Source organism: Onychostruthus taczanowskii, unplaced genomic scaffold (genome assembly GCF_017590055.1).
Source record: "Onychostruthus taczanowskii isolate IOZ18803 unplaced genomic scaffold, ASM1759005v1 scaffold20, whole genome shotgun sequence".
Taxonomy (NCBI): Eukaryota; Metazoa; Chordata; class Aves; order Passeriformes; family Passeridae; genus Onychostruthus; species Onychostruthus taczanowskii.
In genome coordinates this window covers 3,387,167-3,405,636 of record NW_024499240.1, presented here as the reverse complement: position 1 = coordinate 3,405,636, position 18,470 = coordinate 3,387,167, and the positions used below count along the sequence as shown (strand labels likewise).

The window sequence follows — 18,470 nt, the reverse complement described above, 5'->3', positions numbered from 1 at the left end:
CGGTGGGTGCGGGCCGGGCCGGCGCGGGGCGGCTCCCGGGCAGCGGGCCGTGAGGGGCGGCGGGGGAACTGCGCTGGCGCGGGAGCCGAGCGCGGGGAGAGCTGCGAGGGAAACGCGGCTCCCACCGAGCCGGTGGTGACGACTGGCGCGAGGAGGTTTGAAGAAGAAGGCGGGGCGGTAAAAGCGGCCCCGAGCGTTTGCGCTGTGAGCTCCCCCTGCTGCCATTGGCTCCCGTGGCCCGACGCCGCCGCTGTTCCCGCCAGGTTCGGTACGGCGCTATGGGTAATGCACCGGCGGAAGATGAAGTAACGCTCTTTGAAAGAGCTATGAAAGAGTTTTGGATCCAGTTTAAAATCAGTTATGGCACTGAACAGAACAATCAGACGTCAGCGCTGAGAGATTTGTGCAAGGAGACTTTAGAAGCTCTTTCAGGTACAAAGGTTCTGTGCTCCTGTTAACTCTGCTTTTCGCGAATTGCTTCAGATAACTGAAGTAACTTTCCCTTACAGAGCAATGGTCCAAGAAGCTGAAAGAAGAGGATCTGATGATTGACAAAATTCACGAGTATAACAATGGTACAGTTATTTATTTTGTCCAACCTTTATAAAATTAACTTAATACAGCTGAATAGTATGTTTAACTTCACATTTAAAAAGGTGATAACATCAGAATGAAGACAGAATTAAACCCAAACATAATGTGTTGGTTACAATATAAATCTACAATGTAAATTCCAAGTCAAAAGCGATTTGTTGAAAAACTTCCTTGATGATGCAAAAATATAAGTTTTCTCTATAGAACATAAGTATTTAAAACAATGGAGTATCAGAATTTTCTGATTGCAATGGGAAAATAAATTAAATTGCTTAGTAAAGCTAAGTATTGTGAAGTTATGTCTTTTCCATATTAGTAAGAGAATACTGTCAGCTCATCAGTCTAGGATTAACTTGGCTGAATTTTGTAAACTTCAGAATACCAGGTAAAAATGATTGCAACTCTCATATCAGTCAGTGTTTCCATTCTTGGCTTTCTGTCATTATCTGTGTGCAGGAGCCATCGTCTTCATGCTTTGAAGATGTATATAGTGCTGGCACCAGAAACAAATTTAATCTCATTAAAGTGTCAGAGCAGCTCCATAGCTGCCCTGGTACTTTAATATATCAGAGCTTCTGATACATTAGGTTCTTTATAGCTTCTCTCAAGAATAACTTTCACTTTGTTTTCCTTTGATGCTCTTGGTATAATTAAGCTGACTTCTCTCTGAAGCTATGGTAGCATGCATTCCACTGTGTTTTATTAATATAAATAATTTCAAACTACTTAAGTTTTATATAGCAGGGACATATTTAATGAACTGTATATGTTCATATTTTCTTGCCTCCTTTCAGAGATTCTCCAGCAGAGCAAATACGTAGCAGAAAAGGAAGAGCAGTTGACAGAAATAAAATCAAAGCTAAATCAAGAAGAAGAGCAGCAGAAGAACTTGACTGACAGCATCCAAGAGCTTAAAGAAGAGTTGATGAAGAAAATGGAAAGTAAGTAAGAAAAGGATAAGTAAATTTTCTTAATTGAAGGAGGGGTTGTTTTTAACACTTGCTCTTTGTGGTTTTTCTGCTGTTCTAGATGGTTTTTTATGTGCTTGTTTTGCCTTTGATACTTACGATGGACTTTTAAATTCTAGTAAAATCTTCTAAAAATAAAGCTGCCAAGGAGAAAGTGGAACAAGTGAGCAAGATTAAAACATTGTTTAAAGAGCATCTTGCACTGGAGATGCGTAGAATTCCAGGTAGGTTTCTGTCGTTTCCATAGTTTGTGTGCACTGATGCAATGTGCTTCGTGTTGCATTGTGCAGTGAAGAGCACATAGCTTACACACTTGATCAGTTGGCTTAGCCCAGCTACAACATTTGTCCCTCAAATGGCAAAATATGCTAAAATGCATTTGTCTTGCAAAGAGGCCAGGGTTGCTTAATCTGTCCGTGTTCTAAGAATATTAATTGAAACTAACTTTGTATTGTGATTTTTAGTCATCATTGTGACTCTGCAGCAGAGGTTAATGGTGTTAATTCTGTTTGTGTTTATTTTAGATGAGCAATTACAGTTCATATTCAGACACATTGACCACAAAGATCCTGATAAGCCATACATGTGTACTGTTTCCATAAATGAACAAGGGGACTATGAAGGTATGTGCATTTTGAATACTTAAGTAAGAGGACTGAATCTGACACCTCTTTTTTGAAAAATGGAGAGGAGTAAAGTGCAGTTGAAGTTAAAAGTATTTCACATGCTGGGCTACCTCAGTTTACAATCTGCTTGCCTGCAGAGCAACAAAACGGTTTAGGAATGTGTTTCAGTTTTTGAGCAGGCTATGGATTGCTGAAAATTACTGTATCAACTCAGGCAGGAGCACAGCACTGAGTGGGAGGTCAGTAAAGCAAAAAGCCCTTATGTTCTTTGAGGCTTTCTCTTTGCTGAAAGAAAATGAGGTTTTTCAAAAATAATGCAGGTGGAAGCGAAAACATAAAAAGATAACAAACTACATTAGTATTTCATAGGTGCAGGAAAACACTGGTATTGATTTATTCTTTTAATAATAGTCTAATCTTTTGCAAATTTGTGTCATTTTAGTGACTTCCTGTACTCCTCCTCTGGACTGTATCGCAGAGTTACAGCTTAAACTGAGAGAAACTAACAATTTTTCTGCATTTGTTGCCAACATCAGAAAAGCTTTCACTGCTTTATCATATAAACAGTCTGCATGAAACTGGTTTGTACCTCTCTTTCTGGCTGTAGAGCACTCTTACTCCCTTCCTGTTGCTAAAATGGTGGATTTATCCATGTCTGACTCCTAATTTCTAAATAAAGATAATGAAAGCAGTATTTTAGTCTACTGTTATCTGGACACATTTTGGATCATTCGTTCAACAATAGTATCTCTAACTGCGGCCTTAACTGAATGTCTCTGGACATGTAAGCTTTGATGCAATTAATGCATTAATGATGTAATGGTTTGTATTTAGCTGCCCCCGGGGAGATAATCAAAATGAAGTACCTTCTGTTGTTTGTGTATCTTTTCCAAAAGCATTGATGTCTCTTTCAAGTTTCTGTGTAGTTGAAATAGACCTGAAACCTATTAAAAAAAAAGTGTGCTGAAGCTTGGCACTTACTTCAGTTACTTGTGTCATAAGTCATTGTCTTGATTTTTACCCTAACTTGTACTCTACAGTGTTAGCATTTCTATTCATGCTTTTCTTCTGGACTGTTAAACTTTGTCATTGGTCATCTTTTGATGTGGCAAAGCCTGAAGTATAATGTATTAAAGTATGAAATATAATGGTGACAGATAAGTAATGTATGTATCTTGCAACTTATCAAGAAGATTATTACTACCACAATGCTCAGCTTTGATTGAAAATATTCTTTTTCTATCTTGTAAAGTGTTTTTGTTTTTACAGAATAATTAAAAGGACTGTTGCAACAAGAAAGAAAATGTTTCATTTGATAATATACCACAGTTCCTATAAAGTGTTGACTAAGCTCAGTCCTAGAAATTGTAGTGAATCAAAAACTAATATTATGACCTAGTCATTTAGGCATGTTTAAATCTGGTGATCAGGTCTTAGCTGATCTGATCAGATATTCTTAGTACAGTTGGGAATATTTCCCAGTCACATGTGAACTGTATTTTAAATAATTTAGTTTGTCTGAACTTAACCATATAGCTTGATGGATACACCATAGGCTGCACCCTCATCTTCTAGGAGCAAAACTTAAAAAAAGTCAAAGAGATAATCTTCCATTTCTTCTTCCCTATAGGGCATACTTTGCTAAGTAGTGCCTCATTTTCCTTGGTGTGCCCTATTGATTTTTTTTTCTTGTGTTACAAGGAAAAAAAAATCAATAGGGCACACCAAGGAAACAAACTTTGCACACAAAGAACAGTAAGAAAGGTAAAGGTGCCAATAGAGTATAGCAGTATAGCAGCAGAGAATTACTAAGCATTACTGTAATGACATCTCAAATAAAACAAATCCTCAGTTTCTGCTTGGTGTCCTCTGTCAGGACAAACCCTGTGTCCTCTCTGAGAATTCTGTAACTGGCAATGGTACAAAGAGGCGAGGGATGGGAGCCTGACTTCAGGGGTCTCATTGTTCATTAGTGGATTCGCTTCCTTTTCAGCCAAATTAACAGGATTTAAGTTGCAGGTATTTCTTTCAACAAATTGCTTCTACCATTAAGAGAATGCTGTAGGCATTTTTATGGATGTCAGCAGACTAGCCAGAGCTCAAAAAATGTATTGAGCCAGCAGTGCACTTCCCACTTGTGTCATCTCTCCGAGGCATTATGGCTGCTGTTGGCATCTCTTCCTTGTACAGAAGCCCTTCCACAGGTCAAAGCCTGTCCCTTCCAGCTTCTCCCTAATGACATTGCTCACATCCAGGATGACTGTTCATTTTGAAACATAGCCTTGCCCTACTTCACCTGTCTGTGCTAAGCACCTCTGAGCTGCTCTGAAAGGAAACTTCAGCATGCTCAACCAAATAGTTTACAGCTGTAGTATGAAAGCACAAAGGCAGAACACAACCTCCTCATTTCCACGATTTCAAATGGAGCCGTTTAATCATTAAGGGTGTACGTATTGCTCAGACACCCTCTGTAACATATGTGATTTGATCATGTTCACAGGAGAAAGAAACTGAAATGCCTGGAGTAATGAAGACAGATGTTCAAACTTAGAGCCATTTTCTTTTCTTGTTAGTCCCAGGCATAAGTAGATGGTGACAGAATGAATTTGTCAAGATTGCTATGCACAGAACATAAAATATGTGACAACTACTTTATTGAAATATACATTCTTAGAAATTATTTGCTAGAGAATATGATGTGTCTGGTTATAAATGTCCTGTGCATATGTCTAAAGCAAGAAGTTTGGAATATTTACTGTGTGTAATAAAAACCTTTACAACTCCTTTTGGAGCTAGAATAATGTGCCTACTTATATTTGCCAGAGCAAATCAGACAGAGATCTTACTTCCACTAAAAGAGAGGCAGGTATTCCAAAAGTGGGTTAAAGCTAGGAAAGCGTACACAATAGATGTGCTTCTTTACTTATTCTAAAATATGAGTAAAACTGGCCTGTGACTTCTATGAAACAGCCTCATTCTAGTGGAAGATGTGTCTTGACATTTTAAAACCTTTGTTTCAAATGAGCAGTTAGTACTTATAGAATGCCACACACCTGGATCTGTGATGATTTGGAATTTTCTATTTCTATTTTCTATTTGTTATGAAGCTTCACAATACAGTGAGATCGAATAATAGTAAAGACAACTAGGATAACACAATAGACTGACCCAACAGGTACAGCTATTGAGAAGCTGATGTGCTGGGTAGTACACAGATACAGACTGAAATGTCCCAAAGAGCAGATGGGAAAGCTCTTGAGCTCAAAAGCAATATGCAGCTTAGGGCTGTGACACACAATCAGCTAATGCTGGCACTCCATTTATTAGCAGGATCTTAAGGCAGACATAGATTTTAATGAAGGTCAGTAAAGGCTTTTTGAATGAATCAATTTGCACAATGCTGAACATTGCTTTCCCTTTCAAAGTGCTGACCCATACTTAAGCTACCAAGGGTCAAGTCTGAAATGCATGGGCTATAGACTAATGCTGACCATACAGTAAACTGCTGATGTATTGGTGCTCAGCACCTCATCAAATTTATCTCATGTTGTAAAAATCTGGGGGAAAAGTGTTGAATTTATGAGATACTGGAAATACACAATGAATTTAAAGACTGCTGGGAAGATAAAGTAACATTAAATGTTAATATCATATGTATTAAATGTATTTAATCACTATTCTTTGTATGCTAGCTGGAGGTCAGATTTGAAAACAAATCAAATTACCGTGAGACTCCTGGCTAACAGAACAGTTTTTTTACGCACCTATTCAAACAAGAGTGGAGGTGGTTACTCTTGGATGTTGTTAGGTGTATTTTGAAAAACAAACAAGTATTGGCTACATTTGTGAAAATAAAAAAAGACATGGAAGTATGCTGTGCTTGTGCCATACTGTCCTCTAATGTGTCAATAAACTGGATTTATTCAGTACCTTGAAATTGTCTAAATGAGTTTTGTCATTATAATACTGTAACATTGCTGTGAACTCACTTGTGATTTATAGCTTTTTAAAAGGCTTGTGGAACTTGATTTAACAAAGATATGCACGCATAAATCAGTCCCACAGGCAGAGTAAGAGTATGTATTTTAACTGTGTGAATAAGCAATACTAAATGATTGTGGTATTAGTCTTACCTTTTTGAAAGCAATAGTTCCAATTCAGTTATATGAGGCATTACTGCTAAAACGGCATTGTATGCCCGAAGGGCTGGGAGGAATGGCTCTGACTGTCAGACAGTGACACTCCATTCTTTTTATCCATATTATCCCAAATTACTCTGACAGCTCTACGCACAGAGAACCCTTTGGAGTCTTGAGCTTATAAGTAAGTTGTTGCAGTAGAAGCAGAGGCAATAAAGCCTGATTTCTTACAGATCTGTGGGTTTGTCCTTGAACAGTGCCATTCTCTTCACTGTGATATTCAGCTCTTCTTTACAGTCTAAGGATCAGAGCTATAGAAGCACTCCTGAGTTATGCCAGTTTGGCTCCTGCTTTGCTGCTGCTAAAGCTGCAGGACACCAGTTGCATCCTGCCTACTCTTCGTCCAGTGCACTGATCTGTGCTTCTCCTCTACCTGACTGCTGACTTTAAGTACATTATAAGGACAGGGGATAACTGCCACACAATCTTCTTTTCAAATTTGGACTAATTGAGCAACACATTCAAAAGTTGTTGGGCAGACTGACAGAAGCTAAAAATAATGTTCAATCATGCAAGCGTGTGGTGGTTTTCATATGACATTTTTATAGATATATATAAGTAGTTAAGAACTGAAATGATTAATTGAAATGAGATACAATTAGCTTCAGTGTGATTTTCTTCCTCTTCAGTCAAAGTATGTTGAACAATGCAAATTGCTACTGACTCACCTGTTTTGTGACTGATGGATAACTCTCTACATGGAAACATGCTCTTTGACTGACTTGCACTAGCTACTGGATCATGGGCTCAATTCTTCATTATCCATTATCTTCTACACCACAGCTTCAGCTGGAATAACTGGTTGCGGAGAGAAACAGGTCTGTTAGAACACCGGCTTTGTTAGAACACCAGCTATTTTGATTATAGAAGCATGCTACACTTCATAGTGATGGCAATTGCAATTACCATAAAGGAATCCAGGCATTTAAGAGAAGAGTGCATACATTAACCTTTTGGCTAAGTGAGGAATAGGTTGAAGTGATAGATGACCTCGTGGGTGGTTTACTATTTAAGTTACAGCACAATACATTAATGTAAATGCTTACCTCACAGGCAAACAACTAATACTTATCTTCTCATGTAAAGCTAGAGAGAATTTTGCTTGTTTAACTCCATGTATGGCACAATCTCATAATGGAAAGACAATACAGCAAATTGGCAATTTTATTTTTTTTAGTATTGTATCAGCATGACTTACTGGCCTGTATTTTCCTACACTTATTGTAAAGTTAGATAAGCCATCTGATAAATTCATGTTTCTAAAGGAAAGAGGAAAATTCTCTTCTGGCATGCAATTCTCAATGCTGTCAACTGCAACTCTGCAGCAATTACCTGTCATTTTAGGCTCCAGCCTTCTCTAAGGTTAGTCCACAATTTTGACAGTCTGCCTGGGACTAATAATACACTAATAATAGTAATACACTAGGGATCACCTTTACTAAATGTGCTAATGGCATCCCATTGAATCAAAATATGAAATCCAGTCAATGTGAATGCAGTTTACCGAGAAAGATGGCTTACTATTCCCAACTGCTCCTGCTGTTTCCCTTTGCTGTTAGCAACCCATTCTTCTTCTCCCAGATAATACAGTTAGCAGTCTATAATAGTTACCTGTTAAATTTTATAGAGGAGTTCTTCTATGCAAAACAGCTGCTGTGTTTGTGCTGGATGCTTGGACAAGTTGCAAGAGTAGTGCAGACCATCACAGCTTAACTATACATAATCTCAAAGGTTCACACGCTCCTTAACAAAAAGCCTTAGAAAAAATGAGATTCAGGTAGTAGGAAATTGGTATTAAAGTGGAACAGTTATTTTAAAAAATCATGTGAAAAGGCAGCTGCTTCTAGTCTGGACAGCAGTCCTGGTTGTTATTTACATCCACCCAGTCCAGGGGGTGCCACAACTTGGGTCATGACTTCCTCAACATTGCTGAAAGACCAAATGTTAGACCTGTAAGTGAGCTAGACTATTTACATGCAAATCCTTTTCTGGAACTGAAATATGATTAGATTATCCCATAAAGTAACAGCTATGGGCAGTCATCTCACTTGGGAGACAGTTCTGTGAGAAACCATGTATAAAAATGAGAACCAGGAACACCTACATGCTTTAGATGAATTAAGTTTAAATTACGCCTAAATGAGGGACTAAACAAAAGTAACTATGAAACAGCAAGGCTTTCTGGTGGGAAGCAGCTCTTTCAAAGATACCTTAGGATACCAACAGTAATTATAATTACCATTACTGCAAATTAAAAGGTGAGGTTATCTTCATAATAGGCTCAGAAATAGGACATAAAATTGCTAATTAGATTAATGTGAGAAAGCTGATGCAAGTTTAATTAAGGAAGGATCACATTTCATCTTTCAATTTTTTGTGAGGGGAGATTGTGAAAAGTTGTTGTAAATATGCATGAAATATGGCAGTTGTGCAGGGACTTTGCTTGGTTGTTCTGGAAAATTGAGAAATAACCTGTGCAGAATTTTCTAGGGAGAATACCTTAGACTTTGAAGTGTATAAAAAGTATAAAAAACTCCACCCACTATGGTGTTTTTCAGATGTCTATGAAAGAGCATTAATTTAGGAATGTAAATATATGTTGCCAGCCAGTAGTTTAGAAGAGTACATTACCTTCTCATCTGATCAGTGAACTATAGCAGTAACATTACAAGTAGGTCATGTTGCTCTTAAAAAACCCACAATAATCAACTTCTAATACTTTTATATTGCAGTTTCCAGTGACTAAAAGCTAACAGTTCTGTGTCAGATGTAAACAGTTACCTTTGAAAGTCAGAACCTCAGGAACATATCAGTGCTGCACACAACTCTGCACTTAAGAAATCTCTCTACAAGAATCATCATTGGCTTGGCAGATTCGGGGCTGGAGAAGCTGGGCATAAAACCCAAACTGGCATCCTGTTCTGTGAAACCCAGTTAAGCCACTTAAGAAGGTTACTGGCTGACTAGACTGTGTAAAACCTCTCCAGGGGCAGGACTAGCTGCAGCAGAATGAATCACCAAAAAGGCCAAAAAGCCCAGCACAACTTAGGGAAACAAGAACCCTCCACCCACACTAGCAGAGCTGGGACTAACTTCCCTCCACATAAACTCTCAGCCTCTGTCCATTACAGCATGATCAGCTACTGAGTCATGCAGAAATTTGTTGGTCTGGTATAACTACACATTTGGATTCCCTTCACTCACCTTCTAAATCTACAGGAAATTGTGTCACTGCCTTCTGACTCTCCTGAAGCAGCAGACCTCCTGCTGCCCTCGGAGAGCCACGGTTTCCTGCACAAAGGGTCCTTTACAGACTTAGAGTCAGCACATAAAGATCTTGCTCTGTATCACGTTATCCTGAGCTGCCTTCTGCACACATTGGCTCTCCCTTGTGCTACAGAAGTTGAGGTGCATATGTGGCATAGGGAGAAAAAGACATTAGATATACCACTGGACAATATTCCACTTAAGTAAATCTCTTCATAAATATCTTCAATAAACATGAACTAAAATGCTATATTAAATGTAACACAAGAGTCACTATATATTATCGCAGAGCCATACTAACAACTACAATTGCTAAAGATCTCCAGTTCTTTAACACAATGCAGTTCCCATTTGCAAAAAGATTTACTTCTCTTCCAGTGGCAAAACTTCAACTGATGTGTGAAGATCCCTATATGACTGATACTTGTGTTATGAGAACTGTTGCCTATATTTCCTGCTGAAGTTACCAGAATTTTTTCAGGCATCCCATTTCTAAGTACTTCCTCATCATCTTTTAATGCTGCACCAGAGCCTGCCTGATAATGGTGTTTTGTAGGTTTTACTTTGGTGAGTTGCAGCTTTTCCTTAGGAGAGCCACTCCTAAGAGTGACTCTTTTCTCTCACTTCCACAAGAGGCTAGTAGGTGGTGCTTTGCTGAGTGACAGTTTCCCCTAAAAGAAAACATCTGAATGTGTATTTCTAAAGAAACTCTGCTCACCTAGACTGAAAAAACACAGCTTTTCCAAAGTGGGCCCAGCTGGACATTCAGGAGTTATTACCATGCAAAATTTTGATGTTTAAATCCCAGAAAAATATCTTTTTTTTTGGTAATGAAAATAATTTAAGTTTGTACCAAGAGAACTTGATCTTCCAACACTTCCTGTTACAAACAGTTTCATACAAGAAATAACATAAAGTACTGCAGTGATGAACACAGCAAAGACATACTTGGATCTGTCGAAAGAGTGTTGGAGTCTACAGCGTGGGTAACAATCTTCCAGCTAAAACAAAGGAAAACATTGTCTGCATCTCATAGAAAAAATAAGAAACAAAATCTACATTTCTAATATTTATGTTTATTATGAAACTGTCTCCAAATTAAAATAGCCCACAATACTGGTTGGTTCCAGAGATTTTATGAGGAATAATTATTCTCCGTATTAAAAAAAACCCCAAACCCAGTCAAATAAAAGACAAAATAACTTTCAAAGTTCCACACAATAGCTATACATGAAAGGACTTCTAGCTAGTGCATCACTGTGTCCAGAACAGTGGAGTTCCTACACGTCACCACATTTCTGAAAGAGTTGCTCAAGCACAGGACTGTCATGAAAACACAGGTGAAAATGTGTCATCTGCCTCACCCTGCCTTGCAGCAGTCAACATGCACAGTATGGTATGAGAGCTTGTGTAAAGTAAACCCCAGAACAGCAAAAAGCTGAAGCTCAGCAGAAGCCAGAAAATGTTTTGTTGCACCCATTTTAAGTCATGTAAGACAATATTTTTTGCCTTTTGTCTGACACATGTGATCATTGACAATGACTCCAAAACATCCTTTCATGGTATTTCCTTCCAGTTTTTAATTGAAAGCAATTTCAAAGATTGAGAAGTCTGTAGAGACACACTCAAACACTGTGTTTTCATTGCAACTACAATCAGAAATCTTTACAGTGTAAAGGCTGTACATGTACACCACCTTTCCAAACTTCCACTAGAGCTTTTTAAAAGAAAAGGGAAAAAAAGAATAACGTTGTCTTAGTGAAGTTCCCATTAGGTCTCTGTTCCAAATCAAACCCAGTCAAAACAAGTAATACAAATTGGTTTTGCTTCATGGTTTAAAGGCAACTGGAGTTTGCAGAACACTGAAGTTAGGCCTAAGAGGGTCTACATTACAGGAAGGGTAAAAAGTATTTAATACTCCTCTCCCACAAATGTCACAGGAAGTAGACAATAGGAGACATACAAAAATGAGTTGTAGCAAAGAGATTAAGAAAATACCAAAGCATCAGCTGTATAAAACCAATGGTAGCCCATATTTCTCTGAGATACAGAAGGCTGTGGTAATGAGAAAATGAATGAAATGGGCATTAGGCTTCCCACTAGAGCAGTCAGTGTAAAACACGGAGTGCCTCAATCAAGCAGCAGTGATCAGCAGTGGTGTGTGCTGCAGGGTCACGGCTTTCGCCCTCATGTCCTGTTCAGAACCAGGAAGTGATTTTCACCTGAATCAGATACAGATTTAAGACAAGAATCACTCCACTGTAAGCAAAGCTTTAGTGCATGTACTTGGTCTCAGAAAAAGCATTTGGCATTGGCAATCACATGGTCACAGAACGGTCACAGGCTGAGGCAGGAGATTTGAAGCTGTGACACCTGTACCAATTCTGCTGGCATCATTAAATAAATAACAGATAGAAAAAACTACAAAAGGGCAACAAGGAAACAGCATGGGGCACTTTGGTATTTTAAAACTAGCACTACTTAATATTGATCAAGACCCAAAAGACTCCAATGTCCACCCTTGTTGTTTGATCAGGTATTTTTACCATTTTCTGCAATGTTGTTCTTTATGAAACACAACCAAACAAAACCACCAACCCACCATGTATTTTTCTTTTGATACAAAATATGCCAATATGGGAAACACCACACAAAGGGTAACCTGAATCTTATTTTACTGTAATCTGGGCTGTCTAGGAAAGAAGACAAATTCTTACTATTTACTAAGAAACTCTAATTTCCTCATTTTTCTACTTTGACATCTCAACCACTGTGTCATGTACTGTACTATAAACAAGGAGCATAGAACTCAAAGACAGAGAGGTTATAGACTACAAACTTTCATTTCTAGAATTACTAAATTACAATTCTACAAAAGGTGTGAATATAAGGAACCTTTTAAGGTCTCACATGTACCATGAACCATGCGAATAATTTCAGTCAAATCTTCTAAAATACGTGCAATCAACCTCTAAATACTTGATGACCTCCAAATGTACTTTGCAAAGCTCTTAATCAGAAAAGCAATCAAATTCAAATGAAAAAGGAAATAATTGCACGGCATTTTCTCTTCAGAGTGAAAGATGAAGCCAAAGTTTTTGCACCCGTTAGTTGAAACAATGAATGAAAGCACACTGCCATGTCTGATTATAAATCACTTGTACCTTCCTGCTAGAGACAGAAAAAAAGTGTGAATTCCTAATTTTTGTAATAAACCTCTAGCTTGCAAGATCAGCCATTGTTTAGCAAAGGTTGGTGAAGTTCTTAAGGCTTCCTCTTACCCTATTCCCTCAAATGTGTCATTTGAATCTCTCTTACCTCACTTACTTTCCAGACGTATCTGTATGAAGTTATCCTAGACTGCTAAGAACAGACTCCAAAAAGCCAGGATTATAGGGGATAAGTATGTAATTGGGTACAATTACATACTGAACCAAGGTAACTGCGTACATACTTTAGCACATCACAGATGCAAGTGAATTTAAACCTCAAGGGAAGAGTTTCAATCCCAGATGCACCATTTAACACTGGGGATCAAGGGACCTTGGCAGGCTTGAGAGAGAGGCCGATGGAAACCTCATGAGGTTCAAGAAAGCCAAGTACAAAGTCCTACTCCTGGGTTGTGGCAATTCCAGGCACTCCTACAGGCTGGGTGAAGAATTGATTGAGAGCAACCCTGTGGAGAGACTTGGGGGTGGTGATGATTGGTGAAAAACTCAACGTGAGCCATCAGTGTGCACTCGCAGCCCACAAAGCTAAACGTATCCTGGGTTGCACCCACAGGAGGGTGGACAGCAGGGCAGGGGAGGGGATTCTGTCCCTCTGCTCTTGTGGGACTCCACCCAGAGTACTGCAGCCAGCTCTGGGGTCCCCAGCGTAAGAAAGACATAGAACTGTTGAAGCACATCCAGAAAAGGGCCATGGAGTTGATAAGAGGATTGGAGCAAAAAGGAGAAAAGTTTAGGTTAGCTATTAGAAAGAAATTCTTTACTTCAGGGGTGGTAAAATACTGAACAAAATGCCCAGGGAAGCTATGGATGCCCTAAACCTGGCATTGTTCAAGGCCAGGTTTTATAAGGTCTTGAGCAACCTGGTCTAGCGTGAAGTGTCCCTGTTCATGGCAGGGAGGTCGGGAATAGATGATCCTTAAGGTCCCCTCTAACCCTTAACAATGTAAGATTCTGTGATACCCTAACAGCGTATGTAGTGATGGTAAATCATCTCAAGGGTTGTAGCCTTGACTCCACATCTGAATGAACATTACAGAGCATTGCTGAAGAGGACCAACTAAGGGACTAAAGGCCTCTGGCACAGGGATTGTTGTTGGGGACTGCTCTATGCCCTGGTATCACCAACATTGCAGCGTGTGGTCTATGTTGTGCATGTTGACAGTTCAGAGAAACATTCTGTTCTCATGTGAGACAAAATATTTTGCCAGAATGCCATTTTTGTAACCAACTTTTCAGAAGGGAAATGGTTCAGTGGAGACAGTAACCAACACCATGAAAGAGGTGTGTTTAAACTGACATGCTCCATTACCATTTTAGCAGGTTAGACTTCACAAATTATAATCTTAATTGAATTGATCCCAGGATGGGTTTATTTTAAAATCTTGGAATAATCTTTACAGTAATTACTACACAGCTGCAAACTGTGGATAGGATAGGATACTTTCTATTTTAATCAGAGTATTTTCACATGTGTAACCTGCCCTGAAGAAAACTGTATGAAATCAAATGCACAGAAGACAGATGAAAAAAATCAGAGGCAGAGAAACTTTCTGGGGAGAGGGAGATTTAAGTAAGGCTCCTTTGCTCCCTCAGATATACTCATGGACATACAAGCTACGCAGCTGCTGGATTACAAGTTTATCTAGCTTTTTCAAAAGATGCTCTGTAGCAGAACTGACAGATCTTTTGTGATTTACAATTTCTGAGTTTTCTTACCTTTATTCTTTACTAAGTTGAGGTACTATTTCCATTCATGCCATTCCAACCTTGCTTTTAGCACACCTCCTTTTTCCTAACACAGGAGTTCCTAACAGGAGTTTCTATGGATAATAAAAGTTTTAGAAGTTTTCAAGAGGGACCAGTAGAATAGGACAAATCTCAGTTTTCAAAAGAAAGAAGCGGCAACACAACTTTCTTCAATGAAGTGTATATAAAACAGAGTCTTTAAACATGTTTTATGGCATCAGAAATCATCTATATTTTACTATTTGCATAGGTGGAAGGAATCAGAAATGACCTCATGGCTCAGGTTTCCAGCTGAACACAGCACTTCAATCCCTTTGTATATAGAAGACACATTTGAGATTTTTTTCCCGTTTTTTTTTCCTTCCTTTGTTTTTTTAAGTTTTATATATATAGGGGTGTGTGTGTGTGTGTGTGTGTGTAAGTCTTTGGTCTATAAGCACATTGGTTCTGTGTGCACACACAATACTGTTGAACAGTAGGTTGCATAGAGTCTGTTATCCAAGAACCCTGTCTACTTTTGGCACTGCTGTCACAAATCACAAACTCACAGAAGAGTGTCCTGCAAGAGCTGTATGATCCTTAGCATCCTACATCAAACTTTGATCTAGAGACTGGAAGAAGTATGTATATAATGTTTAAAAAGATGTTTACTTAAGGTGTTATTATGTCTTCCTTGGGACACTATTTGTAAATCTTGGATGAAAAAGGAATGCAAAATTATTTTACAAACGCCCCCTAACTTTATTTGTAGAGGTGATGAAATACTGCTGAGCATACAAAGGCTGCTGTGAATTATGCTTAGTGAATTTTGCTCAAGTTCTCACATATGTAAAATGAACTAATTTTAGTAATGTATGACATTCTGCCTTCTCTCTCTTCTCCCTGCCAAGGAAGTGGCAATGATTTTGAGAACAATACCTAGACTGAGCTGAGTCCGAGGAAGAAATGAACTTTTCATCTGCTGTTTTTTCCATTACACCTCCGCTGTCAATCAAGTGAATGTACAAGAAAAATTTCAGGAGTTAAGTCTGGATTCAGAATTGTGCATTTGAAGAAACGCCTTTTTACATGGAGTCTCTGCAAAAAGCTAAAATCTGTAGAGGTCAAAAATTGAAAGGCCAAAATAAAAAGGTAATAAAGAATTTATCCGAAGTGCTGACAACAACGCTTTTGGGTATTTACACAACAAATCAAGTCTACTTCTAATGCAATTAACCACCAAATTGGAATTTTAAATTATGATAAAGTAATATCCCACAATTACCACTTTCTTTTTTCCCCTAATTATGTTGGAAAAACAGTAACTGTGATTTCATAGACGATTTCAAAACCAGTACTTTAAAACACAAAGATAGCAAAAATATCTGAAGCAGATCTAAAATCTAGAAAGCTATGTTCTATCTTACTGTAAGTAACAAATCAAGCAACTATTACTTATAGCAGATTCAGCAAAACCAACAGGGATGGACAGAAGAGATCTGAGCATGATGCTCTCTGTTACCGAGAATCCAAGACACAAAGTTTGAGAATGGACATTCCCTTTTGTCCAGAAGTTCCCAAAAGAATAAAAAATAAATAATATTTCAGACAGTACAAGTGAAAATACTGCTCCCATTGTGTCAGTTACATACACATACAGCATGCCTACGTATACAGAATGGTGTGCTGTCTTCATTCACAAACAGGAAATATGGCAGTGCGCTATCAGAATGCTTTGATACTCCTAATTTTTTCTGATGCTGAAATACATGAATAAACCGCATTCACAACTTATAATTTACTTCCAGTAGCAAATAGTTCATTCTGTTTGTGTCTCATGATTGAACTGAAGGATTAATGCTCCTCTGAGGAAGTGGCACCAGTAAGATACCCATTTGTCCCATTGGCACCGCTGGTCCCATTCGTGGTGACAGTGCTGTGCGGGGCCTTTGAGCGAGGTACTGTTTCCTCCTCATCTGAGCTTGACTCAACGTCACTTCGGGAATCCTTTGCTACCTGTAGAATGTGGAAAAGAAGTAGGCAGCAGGTGACTGTAAGGAAACAACTCAGCTCACTGGTTCAAGAGAATCAGAGAATTCACATATTTCTTTGAGCGAGGTACTGTTTCCTCCTCATCTGAGCTTGACTCAACGTCACTTCGGGAATCCTTTGCTACCTGTAGAATGTGGAAAAGAAGTAGGCAGCAGGTGACTGTAAGGAAACAACTCAGCTCATTGGTTTCAATTTGAGTTTTGAAGGCAATTTCAGCTCTGGCACACTTCTCTGCCTTTGCCTGCCTGCACTCACTTCAAACACAGGTGTCTGCACATACATATCCCATATGCAAAGGCAGGGTGAGAACTCAGCACTGGTGCACTGAAGGTACTATGGCCAAGTGCTCAAAGCAAAGGGTTTTGCACAGACTGAAGTAAACAACAATCCAAGCTCTCACACTCAACCTAGGCTCAGTCCCTCTGCCCTCCTAACTACACCTATATTCCTGTCCTTCATTTGGAGTGCTGCTCTTTGACCTGGTAGTACAAAATGTTCAACCCAACTTCCTGCCCCTTACTTCCCAACTCACTGAAGACCACATGGCTCCAAGGAACAGTGTTGTGTGCTCACAGGAGGAGACACGAGTACTGCTTGAAATAAAACTCACCACATCAGGTAACTGCAGTCTCTGACTTCAGACAAGTGGTGAGAATGGCACTTGTAAATGTGGACATAGTCCACTTCAGTCTCTAAAACAGGAATCACAGTTCAACTGTGTGCCCCATTGTGTCACTGGAAAGGTGTTTCAGAAACAGATGGACCTTATAATCTAGGGGTTTCCTGCTAATTTTCAGCTGGCTTCTTTGAAAAATCCTGAAAATCTCCAAAACTACCAAGAGTCCACCAGATGTAATACAAAAAAACCCCAGCATCAACAGAAATAGGTCTGAGGTTTAACCCGCATGCAGCTCTAAGGATGCCATTTTCATGCCTGCTTCTACTCCTGTTTGTATAGCTGAGCATCCCAATTTCTTCACGATCGATCCACAATTGATCTGCTGGTTGCCACAATCAGGTAATAACAGCTGACTTTACTACAGCAAATGGACATAAAAGGGGGCAAACACATGGTGAGTCTTTTTCCTGAAGAACTAGAAATACTTAAAGAACAGGGCCACTGTGTAACTTTTTGCTTACAGTAATCCTCCTTTGCTCTGGAAAGTCTTCATGACAATTCCACTCTCATCTCAGAAAGAGCCATTTGCCTTTGGAGCTCCCAGTGTTGCCCTTGCAATATCACACAGTACCTAAGTGACACTATTCTGCTTGGAACCAGTGAAAAAAGAAAACAGTTCCCATACAGCTCCCAGTAAGTAAAGTTTTTAATGCCAATGTCTAGCAAGCCCACAATTCTGACACCTGTGAAACTGGACTTCAGCTGAGGTCCGAAATTTGGTTACATGCTTTACAGAGCTTCAATTAATGGGTTACTTCAATGTCTTTCATATAAAGGAACTTTTATATTGCAGCTGGTGGGGGTACAGAAATACACTTAGAATTATACCCTTATCAGACAGAAGAAAATGGTCTCAGCACACAGTACTGAGCACCTGTGATCTAAGTGATGGCAGACCAGATGACTGAACAATTCTGCTTCAACTTAAATTCTCTTAATAGATTTACTGCCAATATTTCTGCTAGGATCCTGCCCCAATGTCAAAAATCAAGATAAGATTCTATGCTGTAGCCAGTTCTGCTAAACATGATCTGCTCCCTTTGTTTTTAAAATGCAGCAATGAAGCAGGGCCTTTGCACTTAAAACCTGATATGAGTGCAACACATCTTGCAGTACTTAGCACTTATCTG

General features: G+C 39.0%; 2 protein-coding genes across 3 annotated transcripts in view; one reads left to right on the top strand and one right to left on the bottom strand.

The window, feature by feature from the left end:
* The first annotated feature begins 6 nt into the window (after positions 1-6).
* SPC25 (SPC25 component of NDC80 kinetochore complex) lies at positions 7-6,013 on the top strand. Its single transcript, XM_041403789.1, has 6 exons — positions 7-432; positions 510-575; positions 1,389-1,535; positions 1,682-1,786; positions 2,087-2,185; positions 2,631-6,013. The coding sequence occupies exons 1-6, from the start codon at positions 279-281 to the stop codon at positions 2,762-2,764; spliced, it is 705 nt and encodes a 234-aa protein (XP_041259723.1). The 5' UTR covers positions 7-278; the 3' UTR covers positions 2,765-6,013.
* A 4,697-nt stretch (positions 6,014-10,710) lies between these two features.
* CERS6 (ceramide synthase 6) overlaps positions 10,711-18,470 on the bottom strand; it is a 94,380-nt gene continuing 86,620 nt past the window's right edge. Inside the window, exon 11 of one of the 2 annotated variants that reach the window (XM_041403646.1) lies at positions 10,711-16,621. In XM_041403646.1, coding sequence (XP_041259580.1) covers positions 16,464-16,621 — 158 coding nt within the window. In that variant the 3' untranslated portion in view covers positions 10,711-16,463. Of the gene's footprint in view, positions 16,626-18,470 lie in introns of both variants that reach the window. The other variant, XM_041403645.1, reaches the window with a different exon arrangement.

Coding starts and splice junctions, on each gene's coding strand:
- SPC25 (XM_041403789.1), top strand. CDS start 279: ATGGGTAATGCACCGGCGGAAGATGAAGTAACGCTCTTTGAAAGAGCT. Junction 433..509: donor GACTTTAGAAGCTCTTTCAG/GTACAAAGGTTC, acceptor TTTCCCTTACAG/AGCAATGGTCCAAGAAGCTG. Junction 576..1,388: donor AATTCACGAGTATAACAATG/GTACAGTTATTT, acceptor GCCTCCTTTCAG/AGATTCTCCAGCAGAGCAAA.